Below are 23,419 nucleotides of genomic sequence, written 5' to 3' on the forward strand. Positions count from 1 at the left end.
GCTCCAGTCCCATGCTGACCAGTCTCTGCTGCTTCCAATATGACAGGGGAACCTCACCCTGTGGGTTTCCCTGATTATAGTGGAATCCAACTCAGGGTGTCTACCCTGCAGCTGGTTTCTACTCAAGCTATCTATCCATGGGGAAGTTGTGGACTTGGGAGGGAGGGGGGCGCTGTCTGACTTTATTCAATTTGTTGGGAGGAGGTTTGTAAGGAATTTCTGCAATTCATTTTAGTAGCCCATTAATTTCAGTGGGTTTTCTATATGCAGTACACCTGCGGGAAACTCTCTCTGACACCCGTAAAGACTGTGCTGGCCAGCCTGGACTGCTGCTGCGAGTTTTCTTTGTCAATAGTGGGATCCAAATCAAGTCATTCACCTGCAGCTGGTTTCTACTCTAGTAGAGAAACCTCACACTTGTTGCCCCCTGCTTTAGTTGGAACCAAAGAAGGCTGTCTAGAATGGAGTTGGTTTCCCCTATAGCGGTAATGGAACCCCATGCTCGTTGTCCTCATGCTTTAGAGGAAACTAATCCAAACTAACCAGCACTGAAGAATTTGGTGGGAGGGAGGCCTTATTACCAGATTTATTTTTAATGTATGTATCTCCATTTATATCAGTGGGGGGTTCAACATGTAGCACATAATGGAAGCCCTATTGAAATGAATGGGCTTTTCAAATGAACGGAAAAAGCTTTATGCTGCTTTCATTCTGGTCACATTATAGTATAGGTGTCCTACTGTCTCCTGGCTACACCTTCAATGTTATTCCACCTGAACCCTCCCTCTCCTCCATTGAAGTTCACTTCATCCGCCTCTTCTCTTTTCTCCACCTTTGTGTTGCTGTCATCTATTATCCCACTGGCCCTACCGCCCATTTTTTTGATAACTTTTCCACTTGGCTTTCCTATTTCATCTCTTCTGATCTTCCCACTAATATTATCAGTGATTTTAACATCTCTACAAACTCTTCTATTGCTTCCGCTGCCTCTAAACTACTAACTTCTTTCTATGGCCCCTCCCAATGGACAACCCACCACCCACCATGATGGTCACTCCCTGACCTAGTGCTTTCCCATCTCTGTGACATCTCCAACTTCTTCAATTCTGTCTTCCCCCTCTCTGACCACAGTCTCCTTTACCCTCTCTTTACCCCTTGCCCCCCTCTCCCACCCAAAGTTACTCACATGCAGCCTCCCATCAACAAGATTGACCCCATCCTCTTTGCGTCCTCCCTCGATCCCCTCCTACTCCTCAACACCCTTCACTCTCTAGGTCTTTGCAAAACAGCTCTACTGGTTTGCTCCTACCTCTCTGGCCTCTCCTTTAGCATCTCTGCTTTGCCCATCCCCTTTATCACTTTCTATTGGAGTCCCCCAAGGTTCTGTTCTTGGCCCTCTGCTTTTCTCTCTCTACCCCACCTCTCTCTGTGAACTTATTTAATCATTTGGCCTTCAATACTACTATATGCTGATGACACATAAATGTATCTTTCCTCCCCTGACCTCTTTCCTGTCTTCCTAGCTTATGAATTTAGCTGTCTCTCTGCTGTAACTGCCTGGATGTCACAGCGCTTCCTCAAACTCAACATTTCCAAGTCCGAGCTCATCATCTTTCCTCCTTTCAATGTTGCTACTCCTTCCAATATATCTTTTGGTTGACAACATTACTGTTTTTCTTGGCACCCAAGCCCACTGCCTTGGAATCACCCTTGACTCTGCCCTCAGATTTACCCCTCATTCCCTCCCCAAATCTTGCCACTTCTTTCTCTGTAACATCACTAAAATCCTTCCATTCCTCTCTCAGGAAACAACCAAAATCCTGGTCTATCCACTCATCATTTCTCATCTTGATTATTGCAAACTCCTTCTCACTGGCCTTCCTGTCTCTCACTTTTCTGATTTTTAATCCATCCATTATGCTGCGGCTAGGCTTATCTTCCTCTCCTGTCGCTCCTCTTCCGCTACTACTCTGTGTAAATCCCTTCTTTGGCTCCCTTTCCGTTTTAGAATTCAGTTCAAGCTCCTCACCATCACTTACAAAGCCCTTACCAAAACTTTTCCCACTTACATCTCTGATCTTGTCTTGAGGTACATAGCCACCCAGCTACTCCGCTCTGCCTGTGACCTCCGCCTCAATTCACCGCTCATTACCTCCTCCCATGCCCACCTTCAAAACGTCTGCTATGCTGCCCCCAATCTTTGGAACTCTCTACCCCGCCTCACTGATTCTTCCCCAGCCTTCAGTGCTTAAAATGCTCACTCAAAAGTCACCTTTTGAAACTCGCCAATCCTACCACCTCCTGACCATCTTATCCATAACCTCCTCTTCCTTCTTTTGTCATCCCCATTTTTTCCAGTTGGTCCTACTGTCTCTCACCACCCCTCCCTCTAGAATTTAAGCTCTCACGGGCAGGGCCCTCTCTACCTATTTTCCCGTGTCTACTGTCTGATTACCTGGTACGTCCTGTTATGTTTGTTGACTCTGTGTGAGTCCCCATAGCATTACTCACACTCATCTGTATTATTTATGTGTATTACATCATCTATTTGTTACTTGCTTCTGCATCCGGCGCTATGGAACTTTAGGCAAACCACTTATCAATTGCATGCATAAATGCATTGCTTTTAAATGCATTTTCACATTCGATTTGCTCTTGTAGTTTTTCAAGCTAACTCAATGCCAGAGGCATTAGAATTATGTATATTGCCACTGCAATTCTGGGGAAAAGACTGGGTATGATTATCTTTGAGCCAAAACAGTTAGTAAAAAATAGTGAGGTGTATATTTAGAAATAGAAATAATATGAGAAAGGGGCATCACAGTTACTTCAGTGCCAGATGTATGTAAGAGAGGGCACTATGTATGACAGATTTTTATTCTGAATGTGTGTCTTATTGTTTGCAGGAGGCGTTTCCCATGGAACCTGATTCTGCTGGGTGTGTTTGTAAGTATGGAGGAAACATGTAATGTATGAGAGAAGAGCTCTCATTCTGCTTTATGATATTCATCAGCTAGAGGGCGTTCCTAGAAGGAAAGTTGGGTGGTGGTCTCCTTTAACTCAAGCTTGAAGTACTGTTTATCAAGTGCCCAAATGTTAGCGGATCCAGGTGGAGAGCATTCAAGGCAATTGCATTGCTGTTCCGATTATGTTTTAAACACAATTGAAGCAGCCAGGTAGCATCCTTTGCCTGTTTCTCAGTGGCCAGCTTCAATCAAAGTGAAGGAGGGGGACGGGCAGGGCTCACCAATCAGTGTGAAAGAGGGGTAAGGCTTTGCTAAATTTCCCTTCCTAAAAAAAGGTCTAGGTCCAACCCTTGCAAGGTACAAGTAAATACAGGATCAGAGAAGTAGTATTGGCTGATGCTGAACTATAACTCCAATCATTCTACTCTAGCAAGTTTTTCAGGTATTTCACAATGAAAAGTAGAGCTATCATGGACCACTAAAGAGATTTGTCCACTTTTATTTTTCTGATACCAGCTTTCTACAGTACCATAAAGTGGAATCCAGTAGTGACTGCTACCTTTGCATATTCTGCATTGATTTCAAATACTGTGTGATATACTATATTACATCAGGTATACTTGTCAGGGGATAGCAGGGAAACTGGAACCCAGAATTTCACAGGACTTGAGTCTGCAGCTCTCATAAGTAGGGCTAGTGTCTTATGTTAAGTACTATCTTTGTTTTATGTTGGTATAAAGTACTCTAGTAATCTAAGAGGAGCACTTTAACTTAAATAAGATGTTGGTATTGGACATTATTGAAACATTTCAAAGGGTTAAAAAAAATCATCCTCACGTTTTTCAGACATTCGTTACAGATCCTAGGGATTTTTTTTTACATTTTGAAGCTATGTAGTGAATCATTGCATAGGCTGTGACTTCTGAAACACCTCCAGAGCTCTGCAATCAATGGGCCTCATATACGAAGCACAAAATGACCACTTTTACTTTGCAAAAACACTTGATTTTTTCATCAGCTCTCAACTGATGGAGATCAGTTCTCATCCTATATTTTTAGTGGGATATATTTTCCACTTTTCATTTGCATATTGACGGAGAAACACATTAATAGGTGCACATTGCTCAAAGTAAATAGAAAAACAAATTAAAACACACAAAACTGTCACCTGTAATTAAGACAGTCCCAATGTCCACTAAATGTCATGATTATTTTAAGACTAAAGAAGACTAAATTGAGCAGAATTTAAAGTGAAAAACTGTTTGTTTTTTTTATTATGTATTGAAAGTGGTGGTTCTAAAGAGCTTGGAGGTTAGATTTTCAGGTGACATTTACACTCTTGCACAGTGCATCTCTCAGATTCTCCTGCTCCCTCTCAACCCTAGGTGCACCTCTAGTTTGCAGAGGGGTCTCTCAAGAGCAGAGATAGGTATGCACCTTGAAATGCTCTGGGCTAAACACATAGGTGCATCGGTGCAAAACCAGAAGTATTTGACTTTGCCAAAAACATATCTTAATCATATCATAATCATGCTTCAGTTTCATAATATTTTCCTGTTTAATGTATCCACTTTTGTGTACATGCAAATTTATTTTGAAAAGCTGATAACATAGATGTGCTTTTAACAAGTGAAACTAGACATCACTCACATATGTGGTATTTTAACATATTATTAAATTATATACTTTATGTATTCCAATTACTTGTACATTGTATTGCCCCCTTCCTCTTGAAAATCCATCATTTACACTATTTTCATTAAGTTGACCATTTTTTCCAACCTGAGTGTAGTTATCTTCCCTACAGAAACTAAAAGAACATATGTACATGACGGCTTTAAACCCAACTACAACTTTATAGAACCATAATGTAAACTAGTGCTGAATTATTCCTTGCATATTCCTTAATTTTGCATTGACGAAAATGTTTACTTTGTGACTGAGTGTATCTCTTTGCAGACTCTTTCCATGGCATATGTAACTGGAATGTTATCAAGGTAATGAAATATTACATTATCTAGAAAGTTTTAATTTGAAGGATTGTAAGATACATTGTACCAACTGTCACTCTACATGTGCAAAGCAGTTGGTTTTTAAACAGCGTAGGAGGATAAGCATAAAGTATAACTCCACCTAAAAATGTAGTTAGGTAAGATAAACAAAATAAGAACCTTATCTTCGATCACCCAACCCTCCATTCTAGTATGTCTGCCTATGGCTATCATGGCAAGGAACTACTATGTGGATGATTTCTCATGTATAGAGGAGGCTTTGCGATCATTGCCACTTGTAGCCACAGTCCTCCCTCATTCGCATTTCAACTCCAACATCCTGAGAATTCACATGTTATGTGTACCTTGCCCCACCCCCATTTTGTAATTTACTTATCTTTAAACTGATATAACACAGATCTACATGCTAACTCTCTGTTACTGCAGAGTGTTTATACTCTGTGTTACAGATGGCTAGTTAAAGCTGTAAATATGCTGATATCCATGGGACAGATAATACAGAGTTTCTCAGTATTCTATATCTTTCTTCTCAGCTATTATAATACCAAGTCTGTGATCCTCTGTCTCGGAATTACTGCCCTTGTCTGCCTTGCAGTTACTTTGTTCAGCTTCCAAACCAAGGTGAGAGGCTCGTTGATATCAAATGTTGCATATTGTTAAGTAACAAAACTGTGCAATGAGGTATTTCGAGGCAAAGCAAATTTATTTTTATACTCTTGTGATTGGTTATGTTCGTTACATGTGTGCACACCACCAACATACAAGGATTTTCCCAGTCTGTCATGTAAAGTGTAAGTGTAGTAGCAGTCCTTTTGTCTACCCTACACATAACCGACTGTTGACTGCTTAAAGTATCAAACACCTCACAAGGTTTTTATACAACAGCTCCATCAATTGGCAAATGGAAAGCTTGTTCTCTGTTCAAAAGTAAAAGTGTCTCAAAAGATCCAGTGCCAGAATGACCTAGACTATAGGTAAACTGCAGGATTGGGCATGGTTATGCTAAGCAGAGATAGAGAAGACCACATATGTGCTCTGACATGTTTTATGCTTTGCAATGCATTCACCAAACCTACAAAAATCACTATGTGTACTCATCTATGCCTCTGCTCTGTTTAACCATTCTGACAAGAAATTGGCTTTACCTGCCGTCCTAGTCATCATGTGCCATAGATCTTTCGAGCTTTCTATTCTTAGCTAAGCAGAATCCATGCTATATCTAAGCAGAATCCACAAACTTGTACAAAGTCATGTCTAAACACTGCCTATTATTATTATTACCATTTATATAGTGCCACTAATTCAGCAGCGCTGAACAGAGAACTCACTCACATCAGACCCACACATACACACACACACAGACTAGGGTCAATATGTTAGCAGCCAATTAACCTACCAGTATGTTTTTGGAGTGTGGGAGGAAACCCACGCAAACATGGGGAGAACATACAAACTCCTCACAGATAAGGCCATGGTCGGGAATTGAACTCATGACTCCAGTGCTGTAAGGCAGAAGTGCTAACCACTTAGCCACCGTGCTGCCCATGCCTACTTGTGTCTTCATGTGACACACCCCTTATTAATGCAGTTTCTCTTTTTGCTCATATTGACCCTCCTATTGTGATAAAACAAAGCCAAAAAAATGTACAATGGGGCTGTGTGTCTTTCATGTGTCTGGTCATAAGATTTTATTTATATGGCTTTCCCATGGACACATCTGCATGCTGAAGTTGCCTCAATATCCATTTGGATATCAAACATTCAGTGCACACCTTGAAGAAAACGCACAAAAAGGTCACAACTTTTATTAACATTTTGAATCATTTGAATGTGGGTAAAAAAATCATACAGCAAAAAGACAGCCCAGCCATAATATAAATGTTGGGGCTCCCTTCCGTGTGCCCAGGCCCTCAGGGTTTATATTCACCTACTCCTTTGCCCTCAACAAAACCACCCAATGAGGGCAATACTGTGCACTTCAGCCATATTGTGAGCGGGAACGTGCTTATTTGCAACCTGTTGTGGTTGTTTGCAGTGCTTTTCCACCACATCTGTGACCTGTCTGCAAAGTAAGACACATGTTAGTAACATAATCTCATGCAATACTATATATCCGGGGTAAGGTAAGCTGTAAAAAAAGAGATGGGTTTTCAGAGAGTTCCCTAGCTCGTCCTCCCTTTCCCTCCCTGTGGAGACTGGGACGGCTGTGAGGGTGTATTAGTGTGAATTCACACTAATACACCCTTACATCCATCCCAATCTCCTCTCTAAGCCACACTCGCTCCTCTTGTTTCAGCTGTGCCTTCTTACACTTTTAGAATGTTAGCTCTCTAATGAGTAGGATTATTCATACTCTTTGTTTTCATGTCTGCATTTATTTTGTCTGCCTTGTATGTCCCTGTTTTCCCTACAGTACGGCACTGCGGAGCACTGTGGCGCCTTTCAAATCTACGATAATAATAATGAGCATGTAACTAATGAGACACAACCACCTCGAATGGAAGTAGCCATAGGCCACTGATGTGCAACCTGTTGTGGCTGGCCACAGTACAATGCTAGTTCCCTCGCAGCCCACCACTCATGCTGTGACCTACACCAAACTATATAGTGTTTTGTATAACTGTCTGTTAAACAATTGCAAGTCTAATTCTGTGAGGTGCACTCCATCAGTTCTATACACGTGGGTCTGATTGAATTGTAAATTTCCCAGTTGCTGAATCTACTTTTTTATACGCTTTGTCTAAAGCTGCGCCAACTGGAGGTTCATGCCAATTTCTTCTAGGGATCATGTTGGACCAGTTTATGTATACCTTTTAAACTGTCTCTTATTGATATAGGTAAAATAAGTCCATGCAGAGGTTATCACCCAAGTTAATTAGCAGGTGGTCCAAATTCCCTTGTTGCTGCTATTCTTATCTTGTGGTTAAACCGTTCCACTTCATTCACGTATGACCAATTCAGCAAATTGTCATTGCTTCAGGTAGTATGTTCCAGTGACTCTTCCTGGTGCAAGTGCCCCATTAACTAAACTGCAATGTATAGTATTTTCATTTTTGGACCTCAATCGCAAATTTGCCTCTTATTACAATTAACTTGTGACATGAGTTCATTAGCCTTCAGATACTGGAATTCATATAACAGCAACACATACAATCTGTTAAGAAAACTTTGCATGCTGCATACGGCCAATGGGCACATGTAAACATAATATTAATGCATGTGGTCACTGGGCTGTAATTTGCATTCAGATATGAAATGCATGCAATTGCGTTCATTGGTGTAATGTCCTTTTCGGAGCATACGCAGAGTAATTTCACGCAAGATATAGAACACAAACAGGACTTATGTCCGAACGTGAATCAGGCCCCCAGTGTTTGGCCCTACTGTCTTATAATCTGCTAGGGAAACTCAAACAATTTTAATTAGGCTAATAAGTATAGCATTTCTTGGTATTTGTCTCTGTGCGCTGGACTCACAAGAAAAATATTATCAAGGTAATGTGCAATAGATATATAATTTGTATCTTCCTCTAAGGCACCATTGCAGAAATGTACTGAACTTTTCTTAATAATAACTGAAGCCCCAGGTTCATATTGATATCAGAGATAGGACAGTCCATCTATTAATACTGTATATTTAGTTGTGTTTTACATCTGTAATAGTGTTATACAGAGATAATTACCTATGTTGGGTATATATAAGTGCAGTTAGAAGTTGTTAATGCTTCGTTTAACTGAAAATTATATTAATTCCTTCTAATATGGTGAGTCTAGTCTGTGAACAAGTCGTAGCGAAACACGGATCTATCTAACCAGAGACCACATGCAGCATCTGTACTGATACTGCAGGGCAATTTGCCATAATCATGTCTGGTCTAATATTTGATTAAGATTAGGGCCCCCCAGATAGTTACCCACTTATTGTGGACATGAGAGCAGCAATTCATTTTTAATATTAGGGAACCTTATGTTTGTTGCTCGACAATTGAGATTGAGACCAGCATTATTACTGGGGGTCACAATCCTAGGGAATTCCATTTTCCTTGTTCTGTCATATTATGGAATAGTGTTTTTGCTTTGGTGGAGCTTTTATGAAGAATCAAGTTAATTACATGTCTCACCACAGTAAAAGGAATTAATATGAGTGAGCATTAACAACTAAGAAGAAACACACTTCTTGCTATCACTACGAAGACTCCAAATCTCTAGAACAAGAACGAGTCTATTTGTAAAACTTGCATGCTGATTCTTGGTGCCTTCCCTCTGGGATGATACTGCACTTCTACCTGTGCCTGCCACCAGTCAAACAGTAAAGCTTCTTGGGGAGAGGACCATGCTGTTTTTTATTACTATTTATTTTTTCTATTTTTTTTTTTTTTACACAGTGCACGGGTCATGATAACTGTTCTATCTCTTGAGAGTGAATTAATTTTCTCTTGTGGAGGCGTAATGGCCATGGCCATGCACATCAAGAAATACTAATGAAATTGCCCACTATTTAGCCGTTTATCTCATAGTAACATCACTTCACAAAATGAAATCTTTTTTCCATACTGCTCTGCAAAATGGGGACCAATATGCCTACTCACTAGGGACGATTCCTCAACTCCTTCCCTCTGATTATACAAACTTCTGCTCCTCACATGCGTCTATCTTTTTTCACAGACCTTTGTGCCCTGGCAGAGTTCTAGGTGCACTTAAATAAAATAAAGACACATTACGAGTCCAAAACTGCATTAGAACTGCTAACTGCCAGTTTCCTCTCTATAAGTGTCATCCTGTGATAACACAAATGCTCTACAGTATTTTATATGTCCTGTGATTCACCATTCTAAATGACCCCCAATATTTTTTCCTTACCTCCTCTTGTTTTCTTTCCATAAGACTGTTAGTGATTTCCCTATAGGCATCTTCAGAGCAGTAGTTTGCCAGTTATTTAGTTGGAAAACCTTGTTCTCTCCTCTACCTCTTGATCTGTACTGTGAGTTCAGTCCTCAGGACTTTATTAGAAAAATATTGAAGTTCCCGATGGGCTTCTGGGGTATATAGGGAGAGGACCTTGAGTTTTTGGAGGCACACAGTCATCACACTGTATATCCCCCATTGGGTTCAGAGAAAAGGATTTAATGTTAGTACAAAAATCTAATTTTCAAAAATGAAAGCAAGTGTCTAATTGGCTACTATTGTTTGGTAGAATATAATTTGACAGCTTTAATTTAACTATGTCAGCGTGGAGTTTAGCTATATTTATTTATATTTATAGCAGTAACCATGTGTTCAAAACCATGCTACCTTAGTAATCTATATTAGCATTGTCATAGAGATCTTTTGTATAAACTATACAATTTGAGGATATTGTGAAGGGTCAAACTTTATGCCCCTCTCACGTTGATCTCGTCTGTGTTTAGTGTTATGCATACTGGACTACTTTTCATACCTGTCCTGGAGATACCGGGAGCAGTTAAGAAAAGAAGAGAGGGGCATGACTTGATAACGTGAACTTGAATCAAATAGGTGGGGCAGTGTGTATGATGATTCTTATTGTATCATCACGCCCTTGTCCATTCTGTGTCCACTGAGGTGGGCAAGGCTTAATGTTGTGATCTGCAGCATCACTGCACATCTGCTCACCTTACAGGCAGACAAGCGCTATTGTGGGAGAATTGTATAACCTAATGTTCAAATGTCTCCCTGACATTCCGGGAAAGCAGGGAAATATGGTGTTATCTAGCATTTGTATGGTTACTATGTAGTCTATGCACTATGCTCTGTGTAGTGGGAAAAGTTTATTTCGTAGCTTTGTTTAAGGAGCAATACTGTGATGTAACCCAGAGGTAAACCACCAGTGGCAATCCAGTAAATACCTCTCAGCCACTAGCTAACACTGCATGCTGGTAATATTAGGTCCAGGTCACCTGAACCTGGAATAGCACATTGTAGATTCCATTAGTTGAGTGTAGTAAGCTAATATCTCATTGATTGCTATGGCTTAGTACACATGCTTTCTTCATGCACTACATTATTAAATGAGCCCTGAAGTGTAACGTGTATCTTCCCTCTTACAGGTTGACTTCACTTCATATCACGGGGTACTCTTTGTGCTTGTCATGGTCCTGCTCTTCAGTGGACTGTTCCTTGTTATCCTAATCCCATTCCAATATGTAAGTATCTAGTCCAAAGATTCCCAGTCTTTGTGGTATTGTGACACAGCTGCGGACATGGATGCTGCATAATTCATTGTTCAACACACACCAAAATAATCTAAAATATTGGGATTAATAAAACCAGGATCAGGAATAAATATTGTGTGGTTGACAACCAAAGTGAATTACAGCTAATTTGTGACATTTACATTTCAAATAAAGTTATCACAGAGGGGCTGATGTACAACTAATGGGTACAAAATTTGCACCTGGAAAAACATCATGTGATGCAGTGGGGTAAATATAAAATGTTATGTAAAAGTAGAGCTGGTCAATATATATGTGCAGCATTCAAGAGCATGCAGTGTCCTATATGCAAACGTCTTGCAGTGGAATAAGGTTTGCTCAGCCTCTAATTCTGCACATGGGCAAGTATTACACCTTGAACTCGAAATCAGCTCCATAATGACTACTGCATATATCCAACATATGTCTTTATCTGTTACCACTGAATTATTGCAACACATTCATCCTGCATCATGACATACAATTCATTAAAATTGAAGTGACTGAGCAGTCACCATCATTCATTCATTATCAACATTTTACGACATTGTTAAATAGATCAGTCACTGACAAATAAAGTGTAGAAGTTCTCTTTAAACAATTCCTGAATGTCTCACCAGGTGCCGTGGCTTCATGCAGTCTATGCAGCACTGGGTGCCATTGTGTTTACCATGGTAAGTAAAAGCAGTTAATGTTTTTCTGTATACTGTACAATGTATGTACACATAGTATACTGTTATAATACAGGACTAGGTATTATTGTCATGTATACAAACTAACACCAATTAAATGGTAATGTGCATCTAGTATATAGCGTGTCAGAATATAAGTCTACCAATACACTGGAAGATCTGTACTTTGGCCCGAGCAACCTGATCTCCGGCCAATATGACCAAAGGTGCAATTGTTCTGCACCCTCAGTGAACAACTTGGTCCTTTTGATCCTGATTAGTTTGGCAGACTGATGACCACACGCTGGCTTATTGCTGTTATTTCTAGAATTTCCAATCAATAGTTGATCAATCTTAAATCAGATTTGGATCAGGTTGAAACTTTGGGTACACACACACACACACACACACAGCAATTTGGGGGCAATTTAGTTTATAACAACCAGAAAGGCTGTCCAAATTGTGTATAAGGACATTTTGACTGTAAATCAGATGAAGAGGGAGATTGAGGAGGTTACTGTAGGTGGGAGAGCAACCTGTAGGATAGCCAGTGTAAAAAAAACGTGGCACCGATAACCAGAGAAAGTTGTGGGCTAGAAACTGAAGCAGTAATAGTTCGCCAGGTGCCAAAGCCAGGAAAAGTAGTAGCTGGATTAAACAAACTGAGAAATAGAAAGGGGGCATCTCTTGGCCAACCTTCATAATCATTTTTGACCACCAGATGATACAACTAATGATGAGAAATGATAGCTGACTCTTGATTGGGTGGACACAGCAGTCGTCTATCATGTGTCATCTGTAATTTGTAGGCATGTTTCACTTTCCTTTCTCCTCTGGTACTCAGAGATCATTATGTATGATGGCTAGCAGAGGTCAACTCCTAACTGTATGTACTACCACCCTGCTCCATATATCAAAAGGTAGTTGTCCCATAGGAAATTCCCCTCTCAGATTTAGTGTGCTTATATTTGGTAAAGGGAGGTAAAAATTTAGGAAGGTTGAAAATCCCTTTAACTATACATGCTGAGTTTGTCATTGTATGCAGGTATTCATTTTCTACAGTGCCTGAATTATTTGCTAATATAAGTTATTGCATGCCAGTATTTCTCATATAAATGTATGTTTTCCACAGTTCTTGGCATTCGACACGCAAATGTTGATGGGAAATCGGCGATACTCTCTCAGCCCTGAGGAGTATATCTTTGGAGCACTCAACATCTATCTGGACATAATCTACATCTTTTCATTCTTCCTCCAGCTGTTTGGCTCAGCCCAAGACTGAATATTTGCTGTTAATAATAAGTCTGCACATGTGCCTGCATACATCCCAACAGCTGTGAACTCATTCATTCTGCCTAGCATAACCATCTAGAAAGAATGCTGGCATCTTTAGGTCACTGGTGTTTCAGATATGTTTTTAACTATAGTAAAATTCATATAAAATGCATTCAGTGTTGTTTGATACGCTTTTTACTCGCATGTTTTAGAGGTTATTGTATAGTTCTAAATGAGTGGAAATGGAACAAGAAGTGTTCACCAAAAATGCAACACAAGTAAAAGCACAAATGGGTATGGACTCACTTGGAACAATGGTTCCAATTTGCATCCATTTACATGCATTTTACATGTGTTAAAAATACATCTAAAACTAAGGATTGGAAAACCAGTGAAAAATCAATCTTACGTTGATTGATATACAAATTACATTTAGACCTTGACAAACAGGCACAAATGGAATTATTTTCCAGAAACTTACTTGTTGAAGACCAACTAAAACCATGAACATTCTACATGATGAATTACTTGCAGATTGTTAACTGTACTGCTAAATTAAGAATACATATGACATTTTTCAACAGCAATTTAACTGATTTAACACATGACTTATAGCATTAGTTGTTGCTTAGTTAACAGACACTTAATGTTGCTTTCTCATTGATTGTTAAATTATTTAGTTATGTAGTTACGTATTTCTTGCCATCAGCATTGACTATCACACCAGCATGACAACACACATGAGATGAGGTTATAAATTCTGTGCATGATACTTATTTTTGTATCCCATCTGAGCTGTAGTTACAGTGAGCTTAGAGCTGAAATGCAAATTGATACAATAAAGACTATTATATTCTTCTGAGTTTACTTTCTGTTATTTCATCTAATTTGTTCATAATGGTCAGTGCTGTATATAGTTTTACAGTTGTATAAGTTAGATCACAAGTGCGCAGTACCAAGTGGGGCCCCATAATCAGTTTTTTTGGGCCCCCTGATTGTAAGATATGCAATACATTCTATTGGGAACTTTATGCTCCAAGAACAATAGCACGTTAACACTTGGGTCCCAGAACTATGGCACACTGACATTTGGGGTCCAGCTAAAAAAAACCACTGGTTTAAATGGAGCTGCTAGAAAATCAATTGATAATCGGTGTCTACCTTCTATGTTCATCAGCTCTATGTCCTAGCTATGTATTGTTTTTTAATTCGCAATTATGATCTCCCTTCCCCATAAATGACTTAAATGATCACTAAAGGTAAAATACAAGTTAACTTAATGTGAAAGGTCTACTAAAAAAATTTAGTTGTAAAAGGCTGTAGAGCTTATCATAACTGAAGATATTTGAGATTGTTGGAATTGTTGGGGAAGATCTTGGTTCCTATACACAACAGTCTTCCTGTCAATAAACCTATTTCATTCAACAATTAAAATTTGGCTGCTAACAGAACAATACTGTGGCTTGCTTTCAGCTGTACAACAAATGTAAGTAAAATTCCATTTATCCTGAGATATGATGCCAAGCTGCTGTTTTGTATCTAAGGCTACAAAAATATCCTATTATCTAATTATATGAATACATAGCTAAATCTTACTGAAAAATTTTTTTTTAAGAGTTGCAGGAGTGCACGTACAAGCCAATAAATAAAAGTAATTTGAAGGTGGAAAACACCTAATTAACCAAATCGTATATCTGCATAGTGGGGCAAAGATAGGAAATTTGTATTTTGTCATTTCTTTATCAGATTCCATGGCAGCCTTACAAATGTGTTTAGTCCTTTAGAAGAGAAAAAAGATTGACATCCCCAGAAGGTACAGAATATAGTGTGGGTCCTCCTAATCTTTATGTTCTGTCTCGTCACAGCCGAGTTAGAGTAGCGAGGTTTTTTTCTTTATTCTAGAATTTGGCTTGTCTGTTCCAGGAAAGGATCTGAGGGTTCCGGTGTCGAAAAAGGGTGATTTTCCTGGGCATGTTTTTCTACTAATTGGCTAATTAATGTAAGTGATAACGGGCTTCTTTAAAATTTTGAGCTTCGCATTGTGGGCACATTTGGCAGGTCACAGCATCAAAAAGCACGTTACATCAGTTCCCAAGGAAGGCTCCGAAGGAGAGGATCACTGAGGACTAGACCTATCTCCTATCCTGTCTTCTACCCTGCTGCATCGCTTGTCTTGAACAAACAAGCTGCAGCATTGAGCAGGTGCCTGCCCCTACAGTGTTAAAGGACACCCATGCCTGGTAAGCCCTAGTAAGGGGTGTTTATTTATTCGTTTGTCTATTTTAGCTAGTTTAGGTCTTTACCCTGAATCTATTATTAGTACTCTTTCAGAACCTTTGGAGGGAAAGAAAACTGTGAAAATGCATAACAGAGTATGTGGAGCATGCGATAGACAACTAGCAAATGACTATATGGAAATATTGTGTGTGAAATGTATCCCAAAAGAAGATAATACAATACAACCTTCCCCCCAGGACAGATGTTAATAGACTGGATGAGAAAAAACATTGTATCAATTAATGCAACTCAAGGGGTTAAAAGAACAAGATTCCATGCAGGATAAGACTGGGATAACATGCAGGAATTATCTTCAGATGAATCAATTAAATCATGTGGCACTACCTCATCTACTGAAGGATGATCTACCACGGAAACTAAGGACGAATATGGATCTTCTAATCCTGAATCAAAAAATTATTTAATTAAAGAAATTAATAAAAGTATTGGGATGAAAGAAACATTTTCGTCAGTCTTGAAGGATGATTTTTGGTGAAAGCAGCAAAGCAGGGTTTTTATAGTGCACAGAGTAATCACAGAGTTACTGGACAAAGGATGGGAAGACCTTGATAAAATAACATTTTGTTAAAATAAGATTTGATATGATGCATTCCTTTAAACAGGATGAGACTAATAAATTGAATTATGTACCTAAAGTGGATTTTGCAGTAGCTTATTTGTCTGCAGACTGCTTTACCATTAGAGAATGGAGGCTCATTTACATATGGAAAAAAAAGTGCACAATATTTACTAACAAATATGGAGACTGTAAGGAAAGGTTTTGACTTCCTATTTCAAGTATCCCTATATAGTATTACTCTTTCAGCTAGAAGTGTGGCTTCCACTGTAGTGTCTAGAAGAGCCCTCTGGCTAAAGCTGGGTACACACTACAGAAATTTCGACCAACTTTGTATGCCGATTTTACATCCGACCGATGGTCCGATGGCTCGGTCCATGGACTGCATACACACTAGCCTTGTTTAGGACGATAAAGGGAAGAGCGGACGTCCCGTTAGCGACTTTTTACAGCCATGTTGTCGTGAGCAATGACTAATTTCGAACTCACTGTTGTGGATTGGTCGGAAGTTTATACACACTACACAGCGGAAACGAGATTGGAACGAAAATATTAAACGGTACGACCAACCAAATGAGGAGACAATCGTCCATTTGGGCAGACTTTCGACCATCGTGTCACTGTACACACTGACCCGACTTTTGAACGAGCGGTCGTATGTCGGCTGTTTGAGCCGATTATTGGACGAAAACAGTGTAGTGTGTACCCAGCTTAAGACCATCAGGCAGTATTGCTCACAGTATGTGAGCAATCAAGACTGTTTCATTCCTTTCGGGGGGGGAAGAAGGAAGGTGACAAAGAAATCCACATTGATTATAGGCTGATCCAATCTCCTGCAATCCTGGTGGGTCTGAAGGATTTCAAGGTATATGGAGCTCTGGACACTCACCATACAGGGCTATTGGGTCCAGGACATTGTAAGCAATGTGTACAGGATAGAGTTCCACAAAGTGCCCAAGAATTTTTTGTAAAATCAAAAGATTCACAAACCTTTGTGCAAATGAAAGCTTTACACAGCAGTCTACAAACACTAACTTATTTGTCCAGTACCAATTGATCAGAAATGAACAGGCCTTTATTCTAGACTCTTTCTGGTAGAAAAATTGGAGACTTCTGGACTGCCTATTTCGATCCAGCACTCACTTGAGCCTGCATGACGTGTGTGTGACAAGGGGTTTATAAAACACAATTACCTGGTCTGTTTAAAAATTATTAAACTCTTAACACACTAACTTTTGCCTTACCAATCATGCCACCACCAAGGTTTTGTTGAAGCTGACACTATTACTCAAGAAGCCTTCAGTTTCCCCTGCTTTATCTAAACTGATCTCTCACAACTTAATCAGAGTTATCATAACCCAAATGATCAACCCTGACCCAGAGTTATCATAGAACAAATGATCTCCTCTGTTTCAGCTATATAGCATTCTAATACCAAGCTAAGTATGACACTTGAATTCGGAGCACAGAGACATGAACTTATTAAGTGATGGTTAATATGGAAATTTAATCCACAATGTTTAAGATGCAAAATAGATAACAAAAATTACATATAAAAATATTGTGCAATAGTTTCTTTTAAAATAAAAAGATTAAGCAACAGAAAAAAATGTTAAACTTAGGAATTATACGATTTCTGTCTGCTGGAAGAGCATGAATTCACCGAAACACTTCTCAATATGAAAATAACCCGCAAAAGTGAACAAATCTTTTAGCTTTACAGGTAATTTAAGCATGCTTCAGATGCACACAACACCTCTTCCACTATGATGTCAGCACCAAAAAACCCTGAGTTAATTAGACAATCACATGGACCTGCTGATATTAACTACAGAATCTTGCAGATGGCCAGCTGAAACATCCTGGAATGATCCTGCACTCTGTAGTCGGTTCCTCATAGGGCTGCCAGATGTTCTTAAGAATGCTCCTTTCCAGTACCCGCCTTCTGAGACTTTAGATGAGTTGATGAATTTATGAATGTCAGGCGCGTCCCTCCGCTCCTTCGGGGCGGTCGCCTGTCACTTCCCCCGCCGGCAGGACCAGTGGCTCTTCTGCTCATGCGCGGCGGCGTGATGTCTTCGGCCTTTCCTGACTATTCCTTCTACTTTGCAGTGTTTTCTTCTGACCCTGTTTGTCTGACCATCCTATTGGATTCTCTTTGTGTATTGTGTTCTCTCCATTGGAAGTTACCGACCCAGCTTGTCTGACCATTCCATTGGATTCTCCCTGTGTACCTCCGCTGCCAGCACGTTACAGACCCGGCTTGCCTGACTACTCTGTCTCTCGTACCTCGCTATACGGCTCAGTAAAGGACCGCAACCTGCGCGTCTCCTGCTGCACAACCCATACCTTCTTACGGGGGTTCCTGGAAAAGACCAAGGGCGCGTTAGATTCCACACCTTCTACTTGAGTTGCGCCAATGTTACCAGGTACTTCTCGTATCAAGTTGTGACAGTATACTATGACCATGACCTACTGAGGGTACAGATGAACCGTCTGCCCGTGAGCTACTTCTTCACCTAGCACAAGTAGAACAGCATGAGACGAATCAAGCCCGACTGCTTCAGTGTGTTCAAGGGGTTGTTATTTGACTAGACGCCTTACAAAGTTCCCTGACAGTCACAACTGCAGTAGTTTCTACCACTTCTGCATTGCCTAGTTTCTCTACAGCCTCTACTTCCTCTTCCTCCAGTCTGCTCTTGTCCTTGCCCAACCTGATCAGGAAAGGCTCTTTTTCGTTGAGGTAGACGCCTCATTTATTGGAATTGGAGCGGTACTTTTTCAAAAATCTTCTACCGGCATTAACACTCCTTGTGGATTTTTCTCTAGACAGTTTCTCCCCAGTGAGAGCAACTACAGAATCGGTGACAAAGAACTCTTAGCTGTCAAATCCGCACTCGTGGAATGGCGTCATTTATTGGAGGGTGTTCCTCATCCAGTCACCGTTTTCATGGATCATTGAAACCTTGTATTTATTCGTAAGGCCCGCTGTCTTAACCCTCAACAGGCTCGTTTGGCATCCTTCTTTGCACGGTTCAATCTGGTCCTTATTTTCTGTCCTGGAGTTAAGAACGGTCAAGCTGATGTACTATCACGTTCTATTGATGATTCTGACCGTCTGACACCCTTGGAGTCTCAACCTATAATCGACCCCTCCAGCATTGTAGCTCTTACCCGAGCAAAGACCTGTACTCCTCCTGCTGGTCGTTCCTTCCTGGAAGCCCATTCAAGACCGAAAGCTTTACTTTGGGCCCATTCTTCTTACATTGCTGGTCATGCGCGAATAAAGAAGACTGCTGCATTATTATGCCGTTGTTTCTGGTGGCCCTCTATACATTCGGACATTCACAATTTTATTGCTGTTTGTACAACCTCTGCCCAACATAAGACTTCCAGGAGAGTTCCTGCCAGGTTGCTTCACCCTCCACCCATTCCTAACTCCCCCTGGGAGAACATTTCCATGGATTTCATCACAGATCAACCTTCCAGTGCTGGGTATAATACCATCTGGGTTGTCATTGACAGGTTCTCTAAGATTGTTCACTTTGTCTCATTATTAGCTGTTATCTTCATTAATGAAATTTTTAGGATCCATGGATGTTTTAAGGAGATCATCTCCGATAGTGGGGTCCAATTCACTTCTCGTTTTTGGAGAGCTTTTTGTAAAAATCTAGGCATGGACTTAAAGTTTTCATCCGGGTATCACCCCCAAACTGACTGCCAAACAGAGCGAATAAATCAGGACCTGGAGACATTCCTTCGGTGCTTTTATTTTGAGAATCAGAACAACTGGTCTCAGCTCCGTCCTTGTGCCGAATTTTCTCATAACTATCATGTCCATGAGTCTACAGGATTTCCTACCTTCTTCATTGTGTTTGGGACCCACCCCATTCTTCCAGACCCTTTTATTTCCTTGGGCTCCTCTGTTCCCACTGCTGATTCTCTTCTTTGAAAGTTTTCGCTCATTTGGTCTCAGGACAAAGCAAAATTGCTTAAAGCCACTCAATATTACAAGACCTTTTCAGATCATCGTCGGAGGCCTACGCCAATTATTTCTGTAGGGGACCAGGTGTGGCTATCCACCAGAAACCTGAAACTCAAAGTACCCTCTATGAAGCTGGCACCCCGTTTTATTGGACCCTACCCTATCTCACAGGTTATCAATCCTGTCTGTTACAAGTTGAAAATACCTCGCTCTCTCAGGTGCCACAACACCTTTCATGTCTCTTTTTTACGACCATTGGTACTCAATGAATTCTTCCAGCCTCCGCCTCGCCCTGTACCCCTCCAGTCTTCGTCTGGTAAAGAGTACGAGATTAGTTGAATCTTGGATTCTTGCACACTGCATGGTCGCCAACAAGTTTTGATTCACTTGAAGGGTTTCAGTCTGGAAGAGAGGTTCTGGGTGAACAAACAGGATTTACATGCCCCTCGGTTACTCAAAGAATTTTGTAAACAACAGACTAAGAAGAGAGGGGGGTATACTGTCAGGCGCCATCCCTCTGCTCCCTCAGGACGGTCGCCTGTCACTTCTCCCTATCCTGCTCCAGCATTCCTGTGTACCATTTGGCTTTCCTGACTATTCTCCCTGTGTACCTCCGCTGCCAGCACGCTACAGACACGGCTTGTCTGACTACTCTCTCTCTCATACCTCGCTATACGACACAGCAAAGGACTGTGACCTGCGCGTCTCCTGCATCAAAACCGATACCTTCTTGTGGGGGTTCCTGGAGAAGACCGGGGGCGCGTTAGATTTCACACCTTCTACTTGAGCTGCGCCAACGTTAGCAGGTACTTCTTGTATAAAGTTGTGACAGTATACCTTGGCCAGGTGAACCGTCTGCCCGTGAGCTACTTCTTCACCTAGCACGAGTAGAACAGCATGAGTCGGATCCAGCCCACCTGCTTCAGTGTGTTCAAGAGGTTGTTACTCGACTAGACTCTTATCAAGTTGTGACAATGAAGATGAAGCAGAGATTTAGAAAGAGGTGTCAAGAGGAGAGACAGCAATCTTCTTTTACAAATTTCCACTATTCAGTTTCAGACTTTTCTGAACCTATGCAACTAGGAGTTTCCCATCTTTCTAATAAAGAGAAAAGTTGGCAAAGACCTATGAATCTATGTCTTTATTGTGGTTTTGGTGATCATTTTGTTCTGTTAAAAATAAGACATATATAGACTATAGGACATAGGAAAAAAAAGGGAGTAGTTCTCCTAGGTCTAGAATCAGAATCCACGTTAAACATCTCAAGAATTCCTGATTTCTAAAAATGTATATCTTCTACCAACCACAACTCTGCCTTTATAAATGGTCAGACAGCAGGCAATTTTATGGGCTATAATCTTGCCAAGTCTTTGCAGATGCCATGCTTACCTCTTTGTAATTCCATTTCTTTGAGAGGAGTAGATGGCTCACCTCTCCCAGGAGTCCCATCAAGTATTCAACTCCTCCAGCAACACCAAAGATTGGAATGTTTCATTCCAAAATGTTCATCTTTTTACCAACTCTCAAACATTTCATTTAATCCTTAGCTATCCATGGTTGGTGCCACATAATCCAGAAATCAATTGGAAGATCAGTGAGATTATACATTGGAGTGATTTCTGTTTTCACAACTGCTTAAACATCAATCTATGTGTCACTGCTATGGGGTCTACCTCACAGAATATATGACTGTGCTATTGACCTTATTCCTGGAGCTCTGCTGCCAAAAGCAAGATTATACGTATCTGCTATGGAAGCCAAGGCTATGGAAGAATACATCAAAGAATATCTTGACAAAGGGTTTTTATCTCCCTTCCAGGTCCCTAGTGGGAGCAGGCTTCTTTTTTTGTCTGTAAAAAAGATGGAGGTTTGCTTCAATGTATTGATTTCTAAGAATTAAATAAGATCACTATTAAGAACCAATAACCATTACCCTTAATATCTGAGTTATTTTATCAACTCGATGGAGTCACAATTTTCATTAAAATAGATCTTGGACAATATAACCGCAATAAGAATCATAGTCGGTGATCAGTGGAAGACCTTTAATACTAACACTGGACATTACAAATACCTTGTAATGCCCTTTGATCTTCCAGGATATAATAAATGTTAACCTCTCTCATTTCTTAGGACGTTTTGTAGTCGTTTATTTAGATATCTTAATCGATTCAACTAATCTGTCCAAACATCACATGGCAGTCAAGTTCTTGAACGGAAAATATAGTTTGAACTAGAAAATATATTATTAGCTAAAAAAAGAAATATGAGTTGGAGGTACCCCAGATTTCATTCTTAGGCTACATTATTTCTTTAGATGGTTTCTCAATGAATCTTAGCTAAAGTGCAAGCAATAGTTCATTGGGCAGTACCCACTAATTTAAAGGCTATTGTCGCAAGATCAGGTTAGGGGTGCCATTTTCTGGGGTTCAACAGCAGCATGTCAGGATTCACTAGGATGAGTGGGATCCTTCTATTCTGCCTGGGGTTGGAGGTACTTCACCAAGAGGTGCGGAATCTAACAAAGTGAAAGGTTTTCACCAGAGGTTCCCGCAAGGGAATTTTGGCTTGGTAGCTTCCACCCTGCAGGTTGTGGCCCTCTAGGGGAGTTCCCAGTGAGCAGTGATAGATAACCTAGAACAGAGAAGAATGTAGGCACTAGATAGCCACAAATGAGTAGAAGTACTGAGTGATGCTCAGTGATAGTCCACAGAGGTGATTTGCAGCAGCACACTTGGAGAGATGATAGCGATGATCTGCAGAAGTGACCACTAACGAGTGGAGCAGGTAATAGGTGATTTGCAGCAGCACACTTGGAGAGATGGTAGCCATGATCTGCATTAGTTACTACTAACGAGTGGAGCAGGTAATAGGTGATTTGCAGCAGCAAACTTGGAGAGATGGTAGCGATGATCTGTAGTAGTTACCACTAACGAGTGGAGCAGGTAATAGGTGAGTTGCAGCAATACACTTGGAGAGATGGTAGCAATGATCTGCAGTAGTTACCACAAACGAGTGGAGCAGGTAATAGGTGAGTTGCAGCAATACACTTGGAGAGATGACAGCGATGAACTACAGGAGTTGCCACTAACGAGTGGAGCAGGTAATTGGTGAGTTGCAGAGGCACGCTTGGAGAGATGATAGCGATGATCTGCAGGATTTGCCACTAACGAGTAGAGGAGGTAATAGGTGATTTGCAGCAGTACACTTGGAGAGATGGTAGCAATGATCTGCAGTAGTTACCAATAACGAGTGGAGCATGTAATAGGTGATTTACAGCAATACACTTGGAGAGATGGTAGCGATGATCCGCAGTAGTTACCACTGACGAGTGGAGCAGGTAATAGGTGAGTTGCAGCAATACACTTGGAGAGATGGTAGCGATGATCTGCAGTAGTTACCACTAACGAGTGGAGCATGTAATAGGTGATTTACAGCAATACACTTG

General features: G+C 40.6%; 1 protein-coding gene across 1 annotated transcript in view; it reads left to right on the forward strand.

The window, feature by feature from the left end:
• Window positions 1-13,994, forward strand: part of LOC142141048 (protein lifeguard 2-like) — a 32,443-nt gene extending 18,449 nt beyond the window's left edge. The window contains exons 7-12 of the mRNA XM_075199133.1: window positions 2,907-2,946; window positions 4,926-4,963; window positions 5,512-5,599; window positions 11,043-11,138; window positions 11,807-11,860; window positions 12,990-13,994. Coding sequence (XP_075055234.1) covers window positions 2,907-2,946; window positions 4,926-4,963; window positions 5,512-5,599; window positions 11,043-11,138; window positions 11,807-11,860; window positions 12,990-13,139 — 466 coding nt within the window. The 3' untranslated portion in view covers window positions 13,140-13,994. The remainder of the gene's footprint in view (window positions 1-2,906; window positions 2,947-4,925; window positions 4,964-5,511; window positions 5,600-11,042; window positions 11,139-11,806; window positions 11,861-12,989) is intronic.
• Window positions 13,995-23,419: the final 9,425 nt, after the last annotated feature.

The sequence above is a fragment of the Mixophyes fleayi genome, chromosome 2 (genome assembly GCF_038048845.1).
Source record: "Mixophyes fleayi isolate aMixFle1 chromosome 2, aMixFle1.hap1, whole genome shotgun sequence".
NCBI classification, from domain to species: domain Eukaryota; kingdom Metazoa; phylum Chordata; class Amphibia; order Anura; family Limnodynastidae; genus Mixophyes; species Mixophyes fleayi.